The sequence below is a fragment of the Macrosteles quadrilineatus genome, unplaced genomic scaffold, assembly GCF_028750875.1.
Source record: "Macrosteles quadrilineatus isolate MER2022 unplaced genomic scaffold, UCM_ALF_1.0 Scaffold_5__1_contigs__length_97177068, whole genome shotgun sequence".
NCBI classification, from domain to species: Eukaryota; Metazoa; Arthropoda; class Insecta; order Hemiptera; family Cicadellidae; genus Macrosteles; species Macrosteles quadrilineatus.
The window spans coordinates 57110094-57130002 of record NW_026542598.1 but is presented as its reverse complement, the minus strand read 5'-3'; the positions used below and the strand labels follow the sequence as shown (position 1 = coordinate 57130002).

At 34.9% G+C, this 19909-nt stretch overlaps 1 protein-coding gene across 1 annotated transcript in view; it reads right to left on the bottom strand.

Moving 5' to 3' along the window:
* Positions 1-1598: 1598 nt before the first annotated feature.
* Positions 1599-19909, bottom strand: part of LOC128994865 (clavesin-2) — a 29499-nt gene continuing 11188 nt past the window's right edge. Inside the window, exons 2-8 of the mRNA XM_054419686.1 lie at positions 13578-13777; positions 7594-7753; positions 6883-6944; positions 5208-5401; positions 3560-3676; positions 3089-3182; positions 1599-1987 (exon numbers count right to left, since the gene is read on the bottom strand). Of these exons, the coding sequence (XP_054275661.1) occupies positions 1821-1987; positions 3089-3182; positions 3560-3676; positions 5208-5401; positions 6883-6944; positions 7594-7753; positions 13578-13776 (993 nt within the window). The 5' untranslated portion in view covers position 13777 and the 3' untranslated portion in view covers positions 1599-1820. The remainder of the gene's footprint in view (positions 1988-3088; positions 3183-3559; positions 3677-5207; positions 5402-6882; positions 6945-7593; positions 7754-13577; positions 13778-19909) is intronic.

Here is a 19909-nt window from a genome sequence, read left to right as displayed (position 1 = left end):
AAAAATAGCGTCTAAAATAATTTCTTTGACTTGACTACAATTTTTTAAATAAAAAATCCAAGGCACTTACCATTTAACTTTTTTTGATATCTCTTATAGTTTTCGAATAAAACGGCTGGCACACTTATATCAATCACCCTGTATATCTATCTCTATCTTCTAATATACATATAAAATTCTCGTGTCACAGTGTTTGTCTGCAAACTCCTCCGGAACGACTTCACCGATCGTTATGAAATTTGGTGTGTAAATTCTGTAGGTATGCGAATCGGACGTAAACTATTTCCCGTTTCGAAATTCTTAAAAGGGCTCCGCCCCAGTGGCTCTGGAGTTAACCATGTTAACCTTATGAGAAATGGAATTAATGAATCTTAACAGCTGTTTCAATTAAACAAGTTGGTTCTGTTCTATGATGTTCAATAGCATTAAAGTTACAAGGATTACCAAAAGGGTGCAGCACTATTATTTCTTTTACATTTATGACAACAGCTAATTTGCAACCAAAAGGTGAGTGAGCGTAGCGAACGAACTTCAACATGGAGGCGAGTGAGCGTAGCGAACGAGCTAACCTGAAGGAAAGTGAGCGCAGCGAACGAGCTCCAACCTAAAGGTGAGTGAGCGTAGCGAACGAGCTCCAACCCAAAGGTGAGTGAGCGTAGCGAACGAACTTCAACCAGGACGTGATTGAGCGATGCGAACGAGATCATCTTGAAAATTAAACGTAACGGTACTTTCTTTCCATCGGTCTGTCTTAGGGGAAACCTATAACTTAGGCGATACGAAGTTCGCCGGGTCAGCTAGTATATATATATATATGTGTCCGTTAGCACGATAACTCGAGCAAAAATGATCTTATTTTGATGAAATTTGGTACAAATGTGTAAACCTACGTTTATTCGAACGAGTTCGCGATCCAGCATGATCGGACCATGGGAACGGGGGTTTACGGGGGGTTTTATGGGGTAAAAATAGGTTTTTCCCATTTCTGACCCAAAAAACATAAAATTTAGCAATTTCTTTCCAAACCATTTTGTAGACCTTAAAAAAACAAATAATTTAGTATATTGAAGCGTTATTATGCGCCTAATGGTTACGGAGAAAATTCCAAAAAATTGTAAATTTAAAATTCCCATGTTATTCTTATGGAGAATAAGTTAATTGTTGTAGTTTGCTTGTTTATGAACATATTTTGATCAAATTTGGAAAATGTTTTTGTTTTTATTTTTTACTAACTATTAACGTTTTACAAAAAAAAACAGTTTTACCCTCCCTGATGCAGCAAACCTAAGTACTAGTTAAACTAATTCTATTTAAATAGAGAATAAATGTTATATTTTTAAGTAGACATTTCAGTGTAAATCCAATCAGTCAAATGGAAATTCGCTTAGTCTGCAGGTTTGCTGCGGCGGGGGTATTTAGTTCTCTGATTTTAGAGAACTAAAAATGGCTATTTTCCGGACAGTATGGTGAAAAGAGAACTAGGTCTGGCACACACAATTTACCAAACAGTATTGAAGATGATACCCCTCTTCCTCTCTTTCTTTGACCTTGAGAAAAATTATATCCCTGGGGAAACACAATACATTTGGTTAAAACTTTATTTATTAAACATCCATACAAATAGAAAAACACATAACACGTAAATACATCACATAAATAACAATGCCAAACTTGAATGAGTTTCTTACCCAATAAGAGTTTGTAATTATTAATGGTAACATTGCTTTCAGTGTAGGCTATAACTAGTAACTACATATGTACACAATCTGGTGTAGGTTGCAACAAACTTAAACAATAGAAATTAGTAAAATTTACATAAATTAATCTACTTCCAGCTTCCTGAAGCTCCCCGATAGTGCATTGCCATCCACACTTTGCTTGGAGGTTTTGGTGGATGTGCTTTTGATGTCTTTGGGATCTAGCAGCTTCATGTCGTCAAGAGCCAGCAGCCGTTCTCTCTTGGCCAAAAGTTCATGTTTCCACGCTTCTGTAATTGGGAAACCTTTCAGTTTGTGCTGCAGTTGTAGTATTTGTATAACTAGTCAACACACTTATAGTAGACTTGTCATCCCATTGTCAATTTTGAAGCTCGTTTTTCGTGTATAGTTCATGTACGGTGACACTGGGTGCTAGTGTCGACAAAATTTTGTTTCTATTATTTTAAGGTTAATTTCATCATTTGAGCTTTACTGTTTGGTTATATAACTAGGGGAGGAGTTGTTGTTTTAGATCGTATTATTTGTTTAAACGAGGTTAAATGACTGAAATAACAAGAAACAAATTTTAAACAAAACACGACCACTACAGTGGACCGTACAGAACTAACAATAAAATTGGCCATAAGGATGATAAATCTAGCTTATAATTTGCTGCAATCGAGAGACTTAACAAACCTTTCTTATTTAGTTATAGGAGGGTGTTTCTTCTGAGCTTGTTACTAGAGTACAACAATGATGCTTTGCAGGACATTTCTGTAGATATTTTTTCCACAGTTAACATTAAACTTAATTGTATATTGTATGTTTTAACTTTCTTATTTGATTATCAATAAGAAAAATTTCGATGTTGTTATTTCCATTTTTGTCCAGATTAAAATCTGCTGGTAGGTTAAACAAGATGTACTTGGCTGCTTCAAATCAACTGTTATTGCGTATAAAAACTTCAGTTGTTGTCATAGTTTGCACATTTTACTGATTACTCACAGGCATGACTATTTTAATCAAATTAATGAAACTGGGAAACAGTATAAATCTCATATCTATTTTACTATGTCCTCATAAAAAAAACATTTCTTAAACTATATCTCCACACATCTGAAGAATTTTGGGAAAGTTTGCTTGATGGAAAGGCTAGAACTGAAAAAAAATAATGTAGTTATGTGTTAACATTCATACCAATTCTATAACAGCTTACAACTACTCCAAACCACAAATAATGTTTTGGATAGGAATAATTTAAAATAAAACAGTACCATTGTATAATGCTTTCAAGCTAGCTAATAACATTATTTTACAACAATCTACTATTTAAAAAAATATATAAATATTTCCAGGTAATAAATGTAGGCTATACAGTTTAAACATGTTACCTATCATTTCCTTCATAGGTATGTCACCTCCCATTTCCTTGGGTAGGATCTGAGGGTCGATTTTCTGGTGAAGCTCTTCAATTGAGTTGTGTATCTGAAATAATTAAAATTAAACATAAGTAATAATATATAGTTAACATAAACAAATGTATTTCAAATACAATTTCTAAGGGTTTGTCCTTTAAAAATGCATTCAATCCTAAGATCTCGAATTTTTAATGAGGTTAAGTTTTTCTATTGAGTAATTAAAACCACTGGAAACATTAACTTATGGTCAGAAGCTCACAATGGCGTAGTATATCAAGATAGCATTAATGACACACAGTAAGCTACGTGATGTAGAACTACTAGAATGATAGTTGATTTTTAACAATAATCCACTTTCCATTTATATAAAAAATTATCAAATTTACAAGCCACTATTTGTATCAACATAGCATCATCAACAAAAATATTCTGTACTAATCTTACCATAAACCTGGTACGCATTTTGTTTGAGAATCTGGAGCGGGCGAAATCATACACGTATCTTAAAGCTGTGGGCACGTTTACCAGGTGGATCTCTTTGTGACGCATTGGGTAGGATTGCTGCAACAGGGATAAAATAATATTTTTAAATACATTTATTTTTCAATAGGCTATATTAAAAACAATAACTTTCCAAGTTTAGTATCAAGTTTTAGTCCGGTAATTAAAGGTAAATATATAGTGGAGGTTCAACAAAATTGTTTCAAAAGGGTTTTCAACGGGTTGCATTACTTTTATACCTCCACAGTACCTAATATTAGGGTATTTAAATAAAAATAATAATTGCTAAAAAAAAATGTTAAAAACATTATTGCTAGATATAGTGTGTAGTATATAGTTTTTAATGTTTACAAGGGTGGGGAAACTAAATCTGCAACTTAAACTATGATTTGACCTCATTTGACCCCACAAAATGGCCGACAAACTAGATTCGCGGAGAAAAAACTAAAATAAAACTGTCTTTTAGATATAGGGTGTAGTATATCGAATTCAATGTTTACAAGGGTGGTAAAACAAAAAAATGCAACTTAAAATATGATTGTATAAAATGTAAGGTTATAAGATGGAAATAAAAAAAACGCTCCATAGACTTTTTTTGTGTTGTGTGGAGGTATAAAAGTAATGAAATCCGTTGAAAAACCTTTTGAAACAATTTTGTTGAACCTCCACTGCTCAATGACTGGACTATTTAGCACATTTAAGTTTTTAAGTTTAGTTAAACAAACACAAACTAAACAACAACATTGTGATTTAATTTTATGGCTAAAATTGTTTTTGTTTTTAACTCTGGAACGGCCACATAGAGTGTTTCAATTTTGATGATGTGTATATTCTTGTTTTTATTGCATGTTTTCAACAGTACACTTGTTGGAAGATTTGTTAATACCTTTCGTTCTGAAACACATTTTCTTATTCTTTATATTAACTTGAAAATAAAAAATAAATCAGAGTGTAATCAGGCGATAAAAAGTACAACAGAAAATCTTATATAACAGTGTTGAAAATTACACAATTTCACTATTCAGACTTACGTTATGAGAAAAAAATAGATTTATGGCAGATTCATACAAGACGGTCATTGTATAACGTTTAACCACAAATACAACAAGATTTTGTGCAACGCAAATGAAACAACTTCACTTGAGCAAGGCCGCACTATACTTTGAGAAAGGCGTGTGGCTGTTGTGAACTCCCTAGGTGACCAAAGATATATGATATATGGTACTATGGTATGATATATAGGTGACCAGAGTGTCACATGGGTGACAGAAACCAACCTCAGATCTCCTACATGGGTAAGCCCCATCACTAAATACTTCTACCTAGTCTCCTCCCATTACCTAAGGTTGAGTACGAGAGTCAATCTTCTAAGGAGTTTGTACGTACCTCTCCCCAGCGTATAAGGGTTGTGAACTCCCTGGGTGACTAACATAGGCGGCTTACAACTTACATGCAACTTACATGGGCGGCTGAAACTCCCCTAAGATCTCCTACATTTGTGAACCCCATCACTTACTTCTACCGTACCGTGTCTCCTCCCATTACCTAAGGTAGAGTATGAGAGTCAATCTTCTAAGGAGTTTGTACGTACCTCTCCCCAGCGTATAAGGGTTGTGAACTCCCTGGGTGACCAGAGTGTCACGTGGGCGGCAGAAACTCCCCTTAGATCCCCCACATGGGTGAACCCCATCACTTGACACTCCTCGTCCTCCAACAGGGTCTCGTAGGTAACCATGTGTGCCTTCGCCATCTCCTTATTGTCGTGCTTGTAGGGGTCAAACCTGTCTGCAAGATGAAGCGGAGGTAACAGACAGTTGTAATAGTAGTTTACGCAACGATAGCATAAAGATAGTGTTAACGACACGAGTTTAAAATTTAAGAACTTCTAAGAGTGTCGTTAACACTATTTACGCGAGTTGCGTTGCACCACAATACCTACGACAGTGTTTTAATTACTAACCAAACACTAATTGCACCACTCAACAATTAAATTGGCCTGAACAGCTGATTAGTTGAAGATCGAATCATTACAATTTTACTTCTTCTCTCTCAATCCTTGAACCTCAATGGTCCGTTACCAGTGTAGTTATGAGTAAAACTATGCTGTTATGAAAGTAAACAATGCTATTATGAAAGTAAACAATGCTGTTATGAAAGTAAACAATGCTGTTATGTGACAATTTTCAATTCTAAGAACTAAACTGAAACAACTAATATAATGGTTTAAATACCTTCAGTCACCAGTTCAAATTAGTCGGCTATTGCGACCTAGGTTTCGGCACGAAGTTGTACCATCATCAGGCGGACCAGTTTTGAGTCTTCAGTCCAATGGACGTCGTTGAGTTAAAACAAATAAACAGTTCACGACATACAGCACAAACACACACAAGAACACATATAACGAATAATACCGGTATTTACAGAAGGACGACATTATTGTAAGTTCACCGGCCGCGACGGGTGACATCCAAGCCACAACTCACAAGCCACTGAGTTGTGGCTTGGATGTCACCCGTCGCGGCCGGTGAACTTACAATAATGTCGTCCTTCTGTAAATACCGGTATTATTCGTTATATGTGTTCTTGTGTGTGTTTGTGCTGTATGTCGTGAACTGTTTATTTGTTTTAACTCAACGACGTCCATTGGACTGAAGACTCAAAACTGGTCCGCCTGATGATGGTACAACTTCGTGCCGAAACCTAGGTCGCAATAGCCGACTAATTTGAACTGGTGACTGAAGGTATTTAAACCATTATATTAGTTATTATAACCAGTTCAGGGGCAATCCCACATCTTATGATGTCGAAATTATTAAACTGAAACAGCTACTTTAAAAAACGAATCTAGACTTACGGAGATGGTTGCGTCTTTGAAAATACTGAACTACGTTTCGGATACTTTGCTGAAATTCATCTTCAGGACCAGGGCAAGCTAAAATTCAACTCATGTTTTGTCATTACAATGCGGCCAATCCCAAAGATCAAGATTTGATAGTCTATTTTGACCATGGAATAATACTATCAAGGATCGCATTCAGGTATTTCCATTTGGAATTGCTATATAACACAGCTCTTACCTCATTCTGTCATTTTAACACTTCCTGTTTAACAATGAAAACGTTGAATATTTATGTATACATTTTATAAACGAGTTTTATAAACAATACATGGTAAAATATCGTGATATATTGATTTGCTGTTTTGTTACAATTTAAACACGTTGCACCTTATTCCTAGAATTAATTTTATCATGAGTAAATACTTACTTGCAAATGTCAACACAACTCTTCTTCCATGTCGATCTCTTACTGGAGAGGGAAATACGTATCTAGAAATATTAAAAAAATACTGAGCAGAGTAGTACATAAGAGAACCATTTTTTATTTTGTGTTGAGGTTTGCAAAAATCTATATAGTATTACGTTATTATATTATATAGTAATACAGGAGTATGTTTTATCTATGGTATTACTCAAATATGTAGTAGATTTTTATTGCCGAAAGCAATGAATAAAAACATAAATAATTACGATAGTTATTTTTCGTGAGAGTTTCCTATCAAAATGATTTTTCAATGCACTAACACTAGGTATCAAATGTAAATAATTCTACTGTGGTAAATAAATATGAAGGTAATAATATTAATGTACACTGTAGTGTCAAACATGCTTGTAGTAACTAGATAAACATGTTTCTAAGGTTGTCATTAAATACAGATTGATCTTAACATCATCTACGACGAGTTCCACCAATATATTTATCTGATCGAATAACAATTTCACATTTTCTCTCCTGTGTAAGTTGTCCGTAAATCTAGTAAACAAATAGTATTCCCCCCCCGTTTTAACTGTAGGCCTTATTCAAAACTAACACACCAAAGTGATTTAAGGTAATATTATCGAAGACATGAATAAAAGGAAGCAAACAGTTATCTAGTTTTTTGGACTGAGGCATAAAAAGAGTTGTGAAATTGCTGACCCGTTTTCGATGATTTCATTGACGGCGGGGCTGAGGAAGTCGAGTTTAAGACAGAGGTGGGGCAGCATCTGGCGCATGTAGAGGTACTTCAGCAACATCTGCTGAGCCATCGGAACACTGAACTTCTTGACTCTCAGGAATCTCAGCAGGAAACAGGGGTCTGAAACAGGAGAAATTACATTGATGATAAAAGATGAGATAGTATCATCATACTATCACCCAAACAAATCAATTTTTACCGAACCGATCATTACTACATTCTTCGGTCGTTGTTAATTGTAATGCCGAACAGAGAAGTTTTGGCTCCACATTAAAACGAGAATCGATTAAACAGTATTCACTGTATAGCTATGAAATTGAACAATATCACAAATATGTACCAAGAGTTTCAAGAACATACAACTAAAGAACAAATAGTTGGAATTTCTACACTACAACTCCAAAGAGTAAAGACTGAGATTTATTAGCATTATTTTTTGCTTCATTGATTACAAATATAAACACAAAATAAATTGATTATATGATACCTTTAACCATTTTAACTCTGTAAATCCTTACAGGTTTTCACATATATGTATGCGTGGTAAATTTAAGATAAAAATTTCCGGTAGAGAATATGAAATATATTGACAATGAGACAACATAAAGTCATCAAACTATATTCATCGCAATAAACATAATGATTGACGTCGGTTAAGGTTAACATGATATATACATTCTGTACGCCATTGATAAATCCTTGGGCGTTTTTTTAGCTAAGAACATGAAATGTGATGAAAAGGCATTCCAAGACATGGTCTTGTTTCTTTTAGACCCTATACAGGTAACAGTACCTTTGTCCTTGAATTATTTTTAGAAAATAAATCATCTTATTTAATCTATATTTAATTTCTTCTGTGGGGCCACTCCTTTTCCAAGCTAAAAAGCTCTTAAATTTCTCTATTTTCTTTCACACATTTTATATATTCAGTATAACCATAGACAAATATTTGTCTATGGTATAACTGAGCATAAATTCACACAGAATGCAATGTTCCCAAGTACAGTTGGAATTGTTTAGCTAGAAGCAGTCAAGGTGTGGTGGAATATCTTTGAAGATGAACCTACACATCACGAACAAGCGGGATAAAATCAAACGATAGGCCAAGGAAGCAAGATTCGAGTTTGGTTTATAAAATGCTTAAATGCAGTAGCTTAAAATACTGAATGTTTTCTAATAAATTAGACAATGAAATATACTAAAAATCATTTATTTGATCTTAAATGGGCATTCTTCGTAAGTAATACAACACGGTCCCTAAATGTCTAATTGACAAAATGCCAGTTTGTTTGTTTTGATTTAACCTCAAAATTTGACACATATGAACATACTAGCAGAGCACCCGTCCGCACAATTTGTTTTTCAGGATTAATTTTGCCAACAGTGTCATTTAGAGGCTTCTGATTGACTATAACGAAGGTTTGGTAATTGAAAAATTATTTTTGTTTATAGAATAAAATTATAAATGTCTCAAATTCAATTTATATATATATATTTTTTTTTTAATTAAACTGTCATAACCTAACCTAACCAACCAAACGTGCTGACAATAAAAAAATCTAATGAAGGTTTATTAATCGAAAAAAAATAGTTCTGTTCATAAAATAAAATTATAAATGCCTCAAATCCTATTTTACAATTGTTTTATTCTAAAATTAAACTATCATAACCTAACCAAACTAACCAGACTTGCTTATAATGAAAAATCAAATGAAGGTTTAACCGAAAAAAAAATATGTTCATAAAATAAAACTATAAATGGGTCAAATTCAATTTCGTAATGTTTTAATTATAAAATTAAACCGTCATAACCTAACCAAACCAACCAAACTTGTTGATAATGAAAAAATCCAATACAAAAAAATAGTGCTACGGGTGGGATTCGAACCCGGGTCCTTCGGATCATCAGCCCAGCACTCAATTCACTACACCACCGAGGCCGATGGCATCAATTGTATCGTCGCGGTAATGATGTTCCCTCAACCAATCAGAAGCCTCAAAATAATACTGTAGGCAACACTAATCCTGAAATAAAAATTCAGCCACCCGCCCTTCGTACGGGGTTTTCATATAAGTATAAAATGCTTATTGCAGTTATACTCAAGCTTTGCGTTTGCAATGGGGGGAGGACACAGTTTGATAAAATTTGGTTCATAAATTTACGGTATGATATAGTTTAACACATCTACCATTGCCATAATGTTCTACCACTGCACCTAAACAATAGAAAAGAGTAAATTAGCCTATCAAACAGTCACACAATATCACAAATTACTCATTAAATTAAAAACTCAAACCTAACTGTAAACAATCCTACTTTGACAGTTCTCCTTGTGTATCACAGTTTTTTGTTGCTCCTTAGTTCAAATTAGCTGTTGTAATTTATGCAAAAACTAAATAATAATAGTGCTGCGCCCTGTTGGGAAACCTTATACATTTTTAATCCTATTGCATATTATAGAACCAACTTGTAAAGTTGAAACAGCAGACTAAATTCTTTAATTCCCTTTAAATATGAATACTCATAAGGTTACCATGGGAAACTACAGAGCCACTGTGGTGGAGCCCGAAAGGATTTTTGAGATAAGAATATGCCTAAATGTTAATCGGGAATGTGAGCTATCATCATGCCAAATTTCAGTTTATGCGTGATTGAGCAACACACAAACATACACACAAACTCACAAACTTTCAGATTTATAATATTAGTAAGATGATTGCACTACTGCCAACTAGGTTCATCTTCAAAGATATTCCGACACACCTTAACCGCTTCTAGCTAAAAAAAATCCAACTGTAATTATTTGACAATGCACATTTACCATCTGCTCGGCCGTTGAATCAGATGTTTTGCAACATTTTAGTTAGTATCAGTGGGCATTATATCATAGCATCATACTATGTAATATCAGCTGTTAAAGATCAAAATCCCCTTGTGGAACATTGTTGCTGACAATCTCGACAAATCGGAGCCCGACTTTCATGGTCTATTGAGCACAAATTGTAGGACTTGCTGAGAGACTATGAGGGTAAGCAGTACGTGTAAAAGACCGAAATGTCAGGAGACCTTGCCTTCTCCTAGCAACTAACTACTGTACCAATAGCTAAATGCACCAATTATAGAGCTGTTCGTAAACTATATATTAATAGGCAAGCATGTTTCTTTAAAACCTTTTTTCTCAGCTCGTGTGCATCTCAGAGAAAATCTACGCATACTGTTGGAAAGATATTTTCCTGTAGATGTGCAGAATCCCTTTATGAATTAAAATAGGCCTTAAAATAAGCCCAAAAAATGGGTTTAAAATTTTGGAAAAATTAACATGGATATAATGGTTGCCATGCTGGTGACGAAATAACAACGAAATATAAACAGAAAATCAAAACAAAAGGAGAAATTACAATCACATGTTTTATTTACAGCGTGGGGTTAAAATAGGGAAGCCTGTATTTGACTTACAACTACCGTAGGAATTCCATCCCCCATGTTAAAGTTGTCACCAGGTTTTAAATTAAATTAGTCGTAGTTGGGCCACCAACAGATTGCGCTGATCAAAATGAAAGATTTCTGTTGAATAAACGATCTTTTTACGAAGTCAAACTTATGTAATGACTCATTATAGGAGCTATAGCAACTGTTATGACCAATCAACTTTGTCAGCAGGAAAAATAAGGTAGAAAATATGATTTTAGACATGAATTCTGTGACTGGCTCTCTCAAATACATGTTTTTTTTATTTAAAAAGAAAAATGCAACAGCTGATCCATTGATGGAATGTCTACTTCAGTCTCCTATAGTCAAGTGCACATTACATATTTTTGGTCGAGTTTTCGACCACTGGACGACCACTAGTATGGATAAATAAACTAATAGTTTGAAAAAGGAAATATTGGCAAAACAAAAACGCCAACGTTTACATGAACTGAACAATATTTACCTCAATATTGGCTTCAACTGGTCCATCCACTAGGTAGCCTATTTAGCACACTTGATCTATGGTACTGTACTACCTATAACAGTTATGTAATATTTTATGTAATGAAACCACTCTATTGTGCTAGTGATCGGCAATCAGTTCTCAGTTGCCATGTAGGGAACCTACATCCGCACAAGCCGATGTACTGTTGAATCAATCAAGTCCACTACCTACTACGGGAAATGCGGGAGGTGCGAGCAAGGAAATGGCAGACCTGTTCTTTATTACTGCAGAAGAATCTTTCACTTTCTCTGTGAATACTCGCTGTCATTAAGTTATGTCACTAATTTACTGTGGATGAAAAGAAAAGACATAGAGACTTACGAGAACATAATTGTTTGTGTTTATTATACTCGGAGAAAAATTTACGGATTTAAATGAGGTTTTCATAAGAAATTTATGTTGAAAACAGCATAATTTCTCGAGATAGTTTTTAGTTTTGGCATTTTAACTCGACCCGTCTTCCGCTGTTGAAGTGGATCCATATTTCATAGTAGGGAAAGTGATTTACGTGTCGAAGGCGTAGGTTGATCCCTTTCTTGATGTGCAGAACTGCCCAGATGTGCAACTGCCCTAGTCATCCCTCCATTAAAAATGTGACAGAACGAAGAATATATCTTGAAAATATCTAAAGGGGAATCTAGTTTTTAGGCTAAACTTGTTATTGTCGTTCGCAGTAAACTTATGGCAAACATTTCATACATAGTTAAATTCCAATAGTAAATTCAGAGTTTTACAATTATTTTTGTTTATGGTTTTACGGACCAGCTGTAACCATATTTTTTTTTTCCTACAGTTACCTAACAATGTACATGTTCTCTCACTGATTTGAGAGAGCAAAGTGGCCAATTCGCTCATCAGTGTTAACATTGTCTCACTCTAATTACTTTGTCTCACTCCAGATTTGCAACGAGAAGGCATGAAATAGTGAGCGCGTAACATGCAGGCAACGTCGTATGCGCACGAAATACGATGGCAGCACTGGCTGTAAATCAGCTGGTCAGCTGTTGTACTGTTGTATTTGTCATTTCACATTAAATGTTATATTAAAAGTTCACTTCTGTGAAAAATAAGGTTATGTTTCTTCACCAATTTATTTGTTTTATAGTAACTGTAGGAAAAGTATAATGTGCAACTCGAGTTCAAAGTACAATTGCCTCACTCGAGAAACCATTCCTCACTCGCCTACGGCTCGTGAGTAAGGATTTCTCTCGAGTGAGTCAATTGCTCACTTTTCTCACTAGTTGCACAAATAACTATTGTTAAACAAGAACGTAGTTGTGTGAGCCAGTCACAGAATGTGCTAGTGGCTAAAACTCTATTTTACCTTATTTTTTGTTGTTGGCCAAGTTGCATGGCAATAACAGTAGCTATAGCTCACAATCACAATAAGTCATTCCATTAGTTTGAATTGTTTTAATAAGATTGTGTATTCTACACAAATCAGTAATTTAGATCAGCACATTCAGTCGGTGGCTACAAATTTAACATGGGAATGAAATGTCTAGTTGTATTAATAGTCAAAGGTTTTATCTATACTTTTAAACTTTTGAGTTACATTAATTTAACTTATTCTTCGTTAGAGGTGGGCAACACTATACTATAGTACTTAGAAAACGACCTGCGCGCTAATGCTAAACCAATGCTGGAGGAGGTCGCTTTCTAAGCGGCCGAACTATACAGTATAACTCAGCCATCCTTAAAATTGTCTAAAACAGTAAGGTTTTACTTCTGCAGCAAGGTATTTTTGAAAAAGAATGCTCTCAAACCGAATACAAATGGTGTCTCAAATATTTTAAAAGGTGTCTTTGTTTACTAATCTTTTACTATAATTACCGATCTTATCTTTTTTAACGATAATTACTACTCTTGTCGTTTTCTTGTTACCTCTTTCGGTAAGTCTAAAGGATATACAATATTTTCCTCTTTATCGACGACAACCTTGAATACTGCTCAGCACTTCCACTCACCAGTTCTGCAGTTATGGAGGTCTCTGTTCTTGGATATCCAGTCCTGCAGCTGCCGCAGCGCTTGACCCCGGGCGCTCTCGTCCTCCCGCAGCTCCCGTCGAGCCACTCCCTGGATGTCCGCTCCCAGAGGACACACGTACCCCTTGGGATCCGTCAGCCCCAGCCAACACCCAGACATCAGCACCCGCGTCGTCGTCATCCTGGAACAGACAATGTCGTTACCAAGGAACAGCAAGGGTCCACTAGCAGGTGAATGTTCACGTCAACACATAGTATAATTGTTTAGTCCTTAAATTAAATTGGTCGACAATAATCGAAGATAAGTTTACTAACTAGCACACAGACCGCATTGTATCAGTAGTATTACACGTATAATCACACTAATATAAATACATTGTAGCAGTTGACTATTGATACTTGTATTATACATTAAATTATCACGTTAAAGATGTGACAAGATAATAATAAGAATAACAATGAATTAAGCCGCTGACAATATAAGTTACTGATTCGTATCGGATACGCAGACTTTCGTCGATCATAAACTGAAATGACAACTTATTATAAACTGTAACATTTTTATGTCACTTCAACGAATTAAAGTAACAAAAACAGAGTTTGGACTGTAGCAAGCTCTGTAAGTGGCTTATTCAACTGAGTTTCCTTTTTCTAAAAAAATGTCTGCAATTGGTCCATGTAGAATGTAGATGAACGTCTACCCAACAATGATATCCAATAGTTAATGATGGCGGCAAAGTGACTATAAAGCTCGTGAGCTGACTTAATGCTGGGTATTATGAGACACGGTGTACTCTCTATAGTCAATGTCTCTACTCTCTTAATATGTTTGAAAACTGTACCTAAATGTTATCGGCCTTTCGGTCAATTGTCGTGACACAAAAGAAGGATGACCATATTCAACATCATCAAGTCACTAAAATCGTTTTTCATTCGTATTTGTTTTAGAGTTGAAAAATATTCGCCCAGTTTTGTATAAGTCTGTACTATTGACCTAATATGACTCTCTGGTAATAACCTACATAATTACTTTCCCCCTTTCTCTCTGGCCTTGGTCTGGACGGTGAACTCGGTGTTCGTCAGATCCCTTCCGTTAATCCTTTGCTGACCAAGGTCAAGGTCACTTAGGATGAACTCGAGAAAGAGAGAAAAGAAGGATGAACGGAGCTTCCGCTTGTTATAACCAACATAGTTGTTAACGATTTTGCTAAAGGGTCCTGCGATAGGATACTGTATTACAAATCTTATTTATTTACAGGATAAAGTAGCCAATCTTAGGTAAAATGTTATTCTAATAAATGATCACATAAACAATATTCTCTACACGGAGTATCATAAAACTACATTCCTGATTTAATACGATAATTAACTGTTCTTCTTTGGCCGTAACTGTACTTTACGTAATATTTAAATGGTAGTATTAGTAAACGTTTTACATAATTTTTCATGGTCTGAGTTACATCATCATCTATAATAACTATTACACTGCTTCTTAAAAACCCATTAGTATTAGGGAAAGTGGGAGCTTTTACTCAGATTAATTCTCATTACTTCTCTAATTATGAAGACATCAAACTTAAGCCAACGCTATATAGTTATGGAACAAAATATCACATTTATTCTTTCTTTAGTCCCGAGGACAATTTTTAAGTTCATCAGCCATTTAGTTGAATGAGTTTTTAAACTACAAAAAAAGATTCGGTTTCATCGAAAAAAAAATACTTTGATCGCTTTGCACCTTGCCAACTTCTCTCTAACCAAACCTCCCCCCTCCTCACTTTAAGATGAAACCTGCCGACCCCAACACTGACCCTTAGAGGTCGAGACCTCACCCGTGTCCTTTGCGACCTCTGTTACCTCGGTTGCTGGTCATGTAACCAACCTCAACTCTCTGGAATGCGTCATTAGAGGTATTAGATAATGCTCTATGTTTATGCATCACCTGTAACACATTCAAATGTAGAGGTAGGTGGAGAAGTGCATGTTGAATACAACAATGGTTGTGTCATTTAAAATAAAAATTCAATGGGATTTCAAGAAATAATCTATAAGGTCAATAATATTTTTCTCATTCCGTGAGTTCTTACTGCAGTTACTGTAATATTTTGTTTATCGTGTTAGGTGAGAATAATAAATACTGTGTCCATATACTTAACAGATACGATAGTGATATAAATGAGATATAGTTAAATATTTGTTTATTTCGCTTCAAATATTATTTTAAAAAGGTGAAGTTGATTCAATTTAGGTCTGATGAAAGTTAAGTATGAGCGCAATCACTTTTTGAAAGTATTGTTATTTGATAGTTTCCACAAACCTTTCTGTTTATTTATTTCTGACTTTTTAGTGCAATGAAATTTGTAATCACTGAGCACTTATAATCAGTAAACAGGATATTCGTAGTGCAATCCGTTAACCTTAAAAAATCAAAGCCAATCCCTTAGTGCATATAGCAATAATATATGATTAAGATAGTCATAAAGAAATTATAAAAGACTAATTATTATTCACAATCTTTAAAATGCTGTTGATGGTTAGTTTTAATTGTTGGGTTGAGCTTTGCGTAAGTTTACTACGGCCGCGTTACTAGCACTATTTTAGTAATCAAGCAAATAAACTCCTTAATTCTGTAACGCAATAAAACGTCAGGACATAGCAATCACAATCATTAGGTACCTCACACAATAGGCGACCAAATAGTAGGTATAATTACTTTCAGCAATAACAGTTAGCTTACGACCAGTTAAATAAATACTGTTGGATATAATACTTTCTCCGAAAAGTTTACGTAACAATTGCTGAATCTGCATCTGAATCGCCCTCAGGGAAATGTTTGGTTATCTTCAAATCGAGATTAGCATACGAGAACATGCTTTGTGAACGTGTGACGCCACTACAACATCGGTTCCGGCTTCTTTTCAATAGAGAAGAATCGTGTATTAGTATGGTTTTGAAGTGCAATGATTTCAAACAAAAGAACAGTCATGTCAAATTTGAAGTTGTTGGGTCACTGGTATTTTGTGAAATGATATTACTGCATTTCATCAGTAAAAACTTGTGAATCGTCATCAAGCTAATAGTTTATCTTGTAATTGAAATACTAAAATTTATAGAATAAAACATATTTCATGAGATTATGCTATTTTTGTCTACAGATACTGTGCCAACAAGTAGACATCGTTGCATTTCCACGTTTGTTGCCATGACTATTGAATACCTTAGGACATTTCATCCATATTTATCCGCTGTAGCCAATTTCTTATGCAAATACTGTATAAACTACTCATAGAGCGTGCTACTTTCAAAATTATATTTTCAAGTTGAGTTTTTGGAATAATGACAAATTACCCGGTTTGTAGGTTAAGGATGGGTATTTGCAGACCCATAAAGCAATGAAAAATGTTTCAAATTACTTTAGGTGTTAATGGTGGTAATTAACATAATAGCTACGTCCTGTAATGGGACCCTACGGCCCTTCTAAACTGCTTCTAATCACCCTATAGTTTGGAAAACGCTGGTAGCAAAAGGCAATAAATACTTCTTTAGATTTATACTAAGGACGTATACATCACCATTTTATTAGATATATATTGTTTTATGTAGCTTCAATAAAGAGGACCAAAAGATCAATTGTTTCCCTACTTCAAATTTCCTGGAGAATGTTCCATCATAAATTGCAAGCTACTTTTCCCACTCATCAACCGCAGTTCAAAATCACATAACTGGTTCGGGTTCCCAAGTGAACGTTGGATATAATGGATACCGACCGAAAGTATGTGTAATAATAGAAAAAACCTAATTAATCCGCACTCGTTCGCACTGCAGATAATCCGAGGATATAAGGTCAGAAGTGAAATTGCTCGGGTTTACGGGAAGCGTCAATTACATGACACATTGAACTTTCGTCACTTGCATCACAAGGCAGGACTCTTCCCAGGTTATACAACGACGTAATTGCCTCCTCGAGAGTGAGGCACCTGCTGGAACTAGGTTAGTGTCTTGGCGGGAATCAGGTGCAAAAGCGCGGGGAGGACCCGGCTGGTTTGACGTACAGTAATTATAACGAATAACCAATGAATGACAGGTTACAACTTAATCGGTCTTTTAATTCTTTTTCATCCGGATTGTTGGTTTTTACGCTCTTGTATCGTCATATTTAGATCAGTACAAATATGATTTATTTACTCGTAAATGGTTGCGTCATAATTATGATGAACAAAACGAAACAAACTTGAAACATAACGAGTCTAACATACTGCTACCAGCAATGACCAGCAACTATTGTGCTAGCTTTCATCAAAAACAAATCGGCTACCTACCTTCTGAATGTTTGGCGAGCACTAGAACAGCTACCCTGTAATAATCAGTAAAATGCGTTCCTATATTCAAATAACATAATAGCTTTTTGTTATTTTTTACAAATGTGGGTGCCTAACTTACGGAGCAAAGTGAAAGTAAAACAATTATTTGATAAGAAAATGAAATTAAAATGCAAACACAGTAAGTTATAAGAAATTAAGAAATAAATAAGCTCGGTGGCGGAATAGTTGTAGTGCTCGTTTATGGTAATCAGAGGTCGCCATGCGATTCCGGACAAAGACTTGATAATTGAGTGAAAAATAAATAGTGCTGACTAAATAAACAGCTGTAAAACAACAGTAAAATAAAGTAAAACAGCATATTTTTTAGCTTTGTTACTGGCTAATATAGTAACAAAGCTAAAAAATATGCTGTTTTACTTTATTTTACTTCTACACTAAAATACGTAGGTAACAAAGTGTGACGCTTCCTTTATGAAGTGATAAAATGTAAGGATTTCTACCATTTTACTATAAGGAATATTGCCAATCTAAAGAAGTCATTCAGCAAATTAACCTCGGTTGAAAGTAAAGACCAAATGACCAACACCCGCAAGTACTCCAGAGTTGAATTACTGTAATGTGATTGGAATTACAAGTGAAAGAAGATAGGAGGGAAATATCAAGGACAACTGATGTAAACTGCCCAGTTGAGGGAGTGCAATTTTGTCGAAATCGAAACCAAGATGTCAAAACAAATCTCCTTGAGGTGAAGTCATTTAACATGTTGGTGTTTACTTCTTGTATAAAAAATAGCACTAGCTGTTAGAAAGGGATTTGGTATTCATAGAGCGTTAATTCCTTCTACAGGGCCGCATTATACCGTTCTATAGCTGAAGCATTATTTTGAGATGATTGAGTAAAATTGTAAATAAAACGCCTGACCTTGCCCGGGTTTTAGTTTCAAGTAGACGTTCTTCTCATGGCAAATAATAGTTATTATTGTCATACAATACAAAACTATGTTTATAATTTTGAACTTCTTGAGGCTGAAAACTGAGCTCCAAGCTCCATTCATAATACGCAACTTTATTTTTCTCTTATTAATATTGCAACGTATCATTACTAACATTGTTGTTATGTTTTTTGTTGGTAAATTATGACCACACGTATGTCTTATGGTGAAGAGTGCCAAAAAACTTTTGCAAGCGGAACATGCTTGTTAAAGAATTAACAGACTAACACAAACACGTTCACGTGAATTAAGTTGTACAACTTCGTCTCTCAAAATTGAAGTTTGCTACTTCATTGAGTTTAATCAATCGTCAAGCACAAAACTTTAAAAGAGTTTAAAGTTTTTGTACGTGGAACCTTCGTCTTAAAATTTTTGAGACCAGCAAACTCCGGGTTTCTTCACAAGAAGACGACCAATTTCCCAACGGAACTGTCCTAACGATAATGTAATTCTTATGGAATTTGAATACCTTAATACTCTACTTTCAAATGGCGACCACATGAATGTATGTATTTAAAGCTAATGACCTAGCTAATTGATTGTATAGTTTTAAGGTTCATTGACAAGACAATATTCCTTAATTTGTAACAGAATCAAAGGGCGATAAAAATTCAACATATTATCAATTATATAAGTAGTCTAGTATAACCTTATCAGAAAATACATCTTAGAGGGAGGCATCCCGACCATGGTAGTACAGGTGTAGTACAACGCTTGTATGCTAGTATTGTGCAATGGTCAGTTACAATAATTGCGATTGCCACGAGTCCTCGAATGTACCCCACATTCACTGGCATCACCTTGACATGGGAAATGTAATTTGGAACTTGATTATTGTCTACAGATGACTAGAGATGTGTCGATCATCAGTCTATAGTTGAGAAGTTAAGACACTTCAAAAAACAGCAATGGAACTAATTTAAATATCAATACAAAAGATTATCTTGCGTATGTTTTAGAAAACGCTATTCATTCTCTTGAATTTGTAACATTGTTATCAA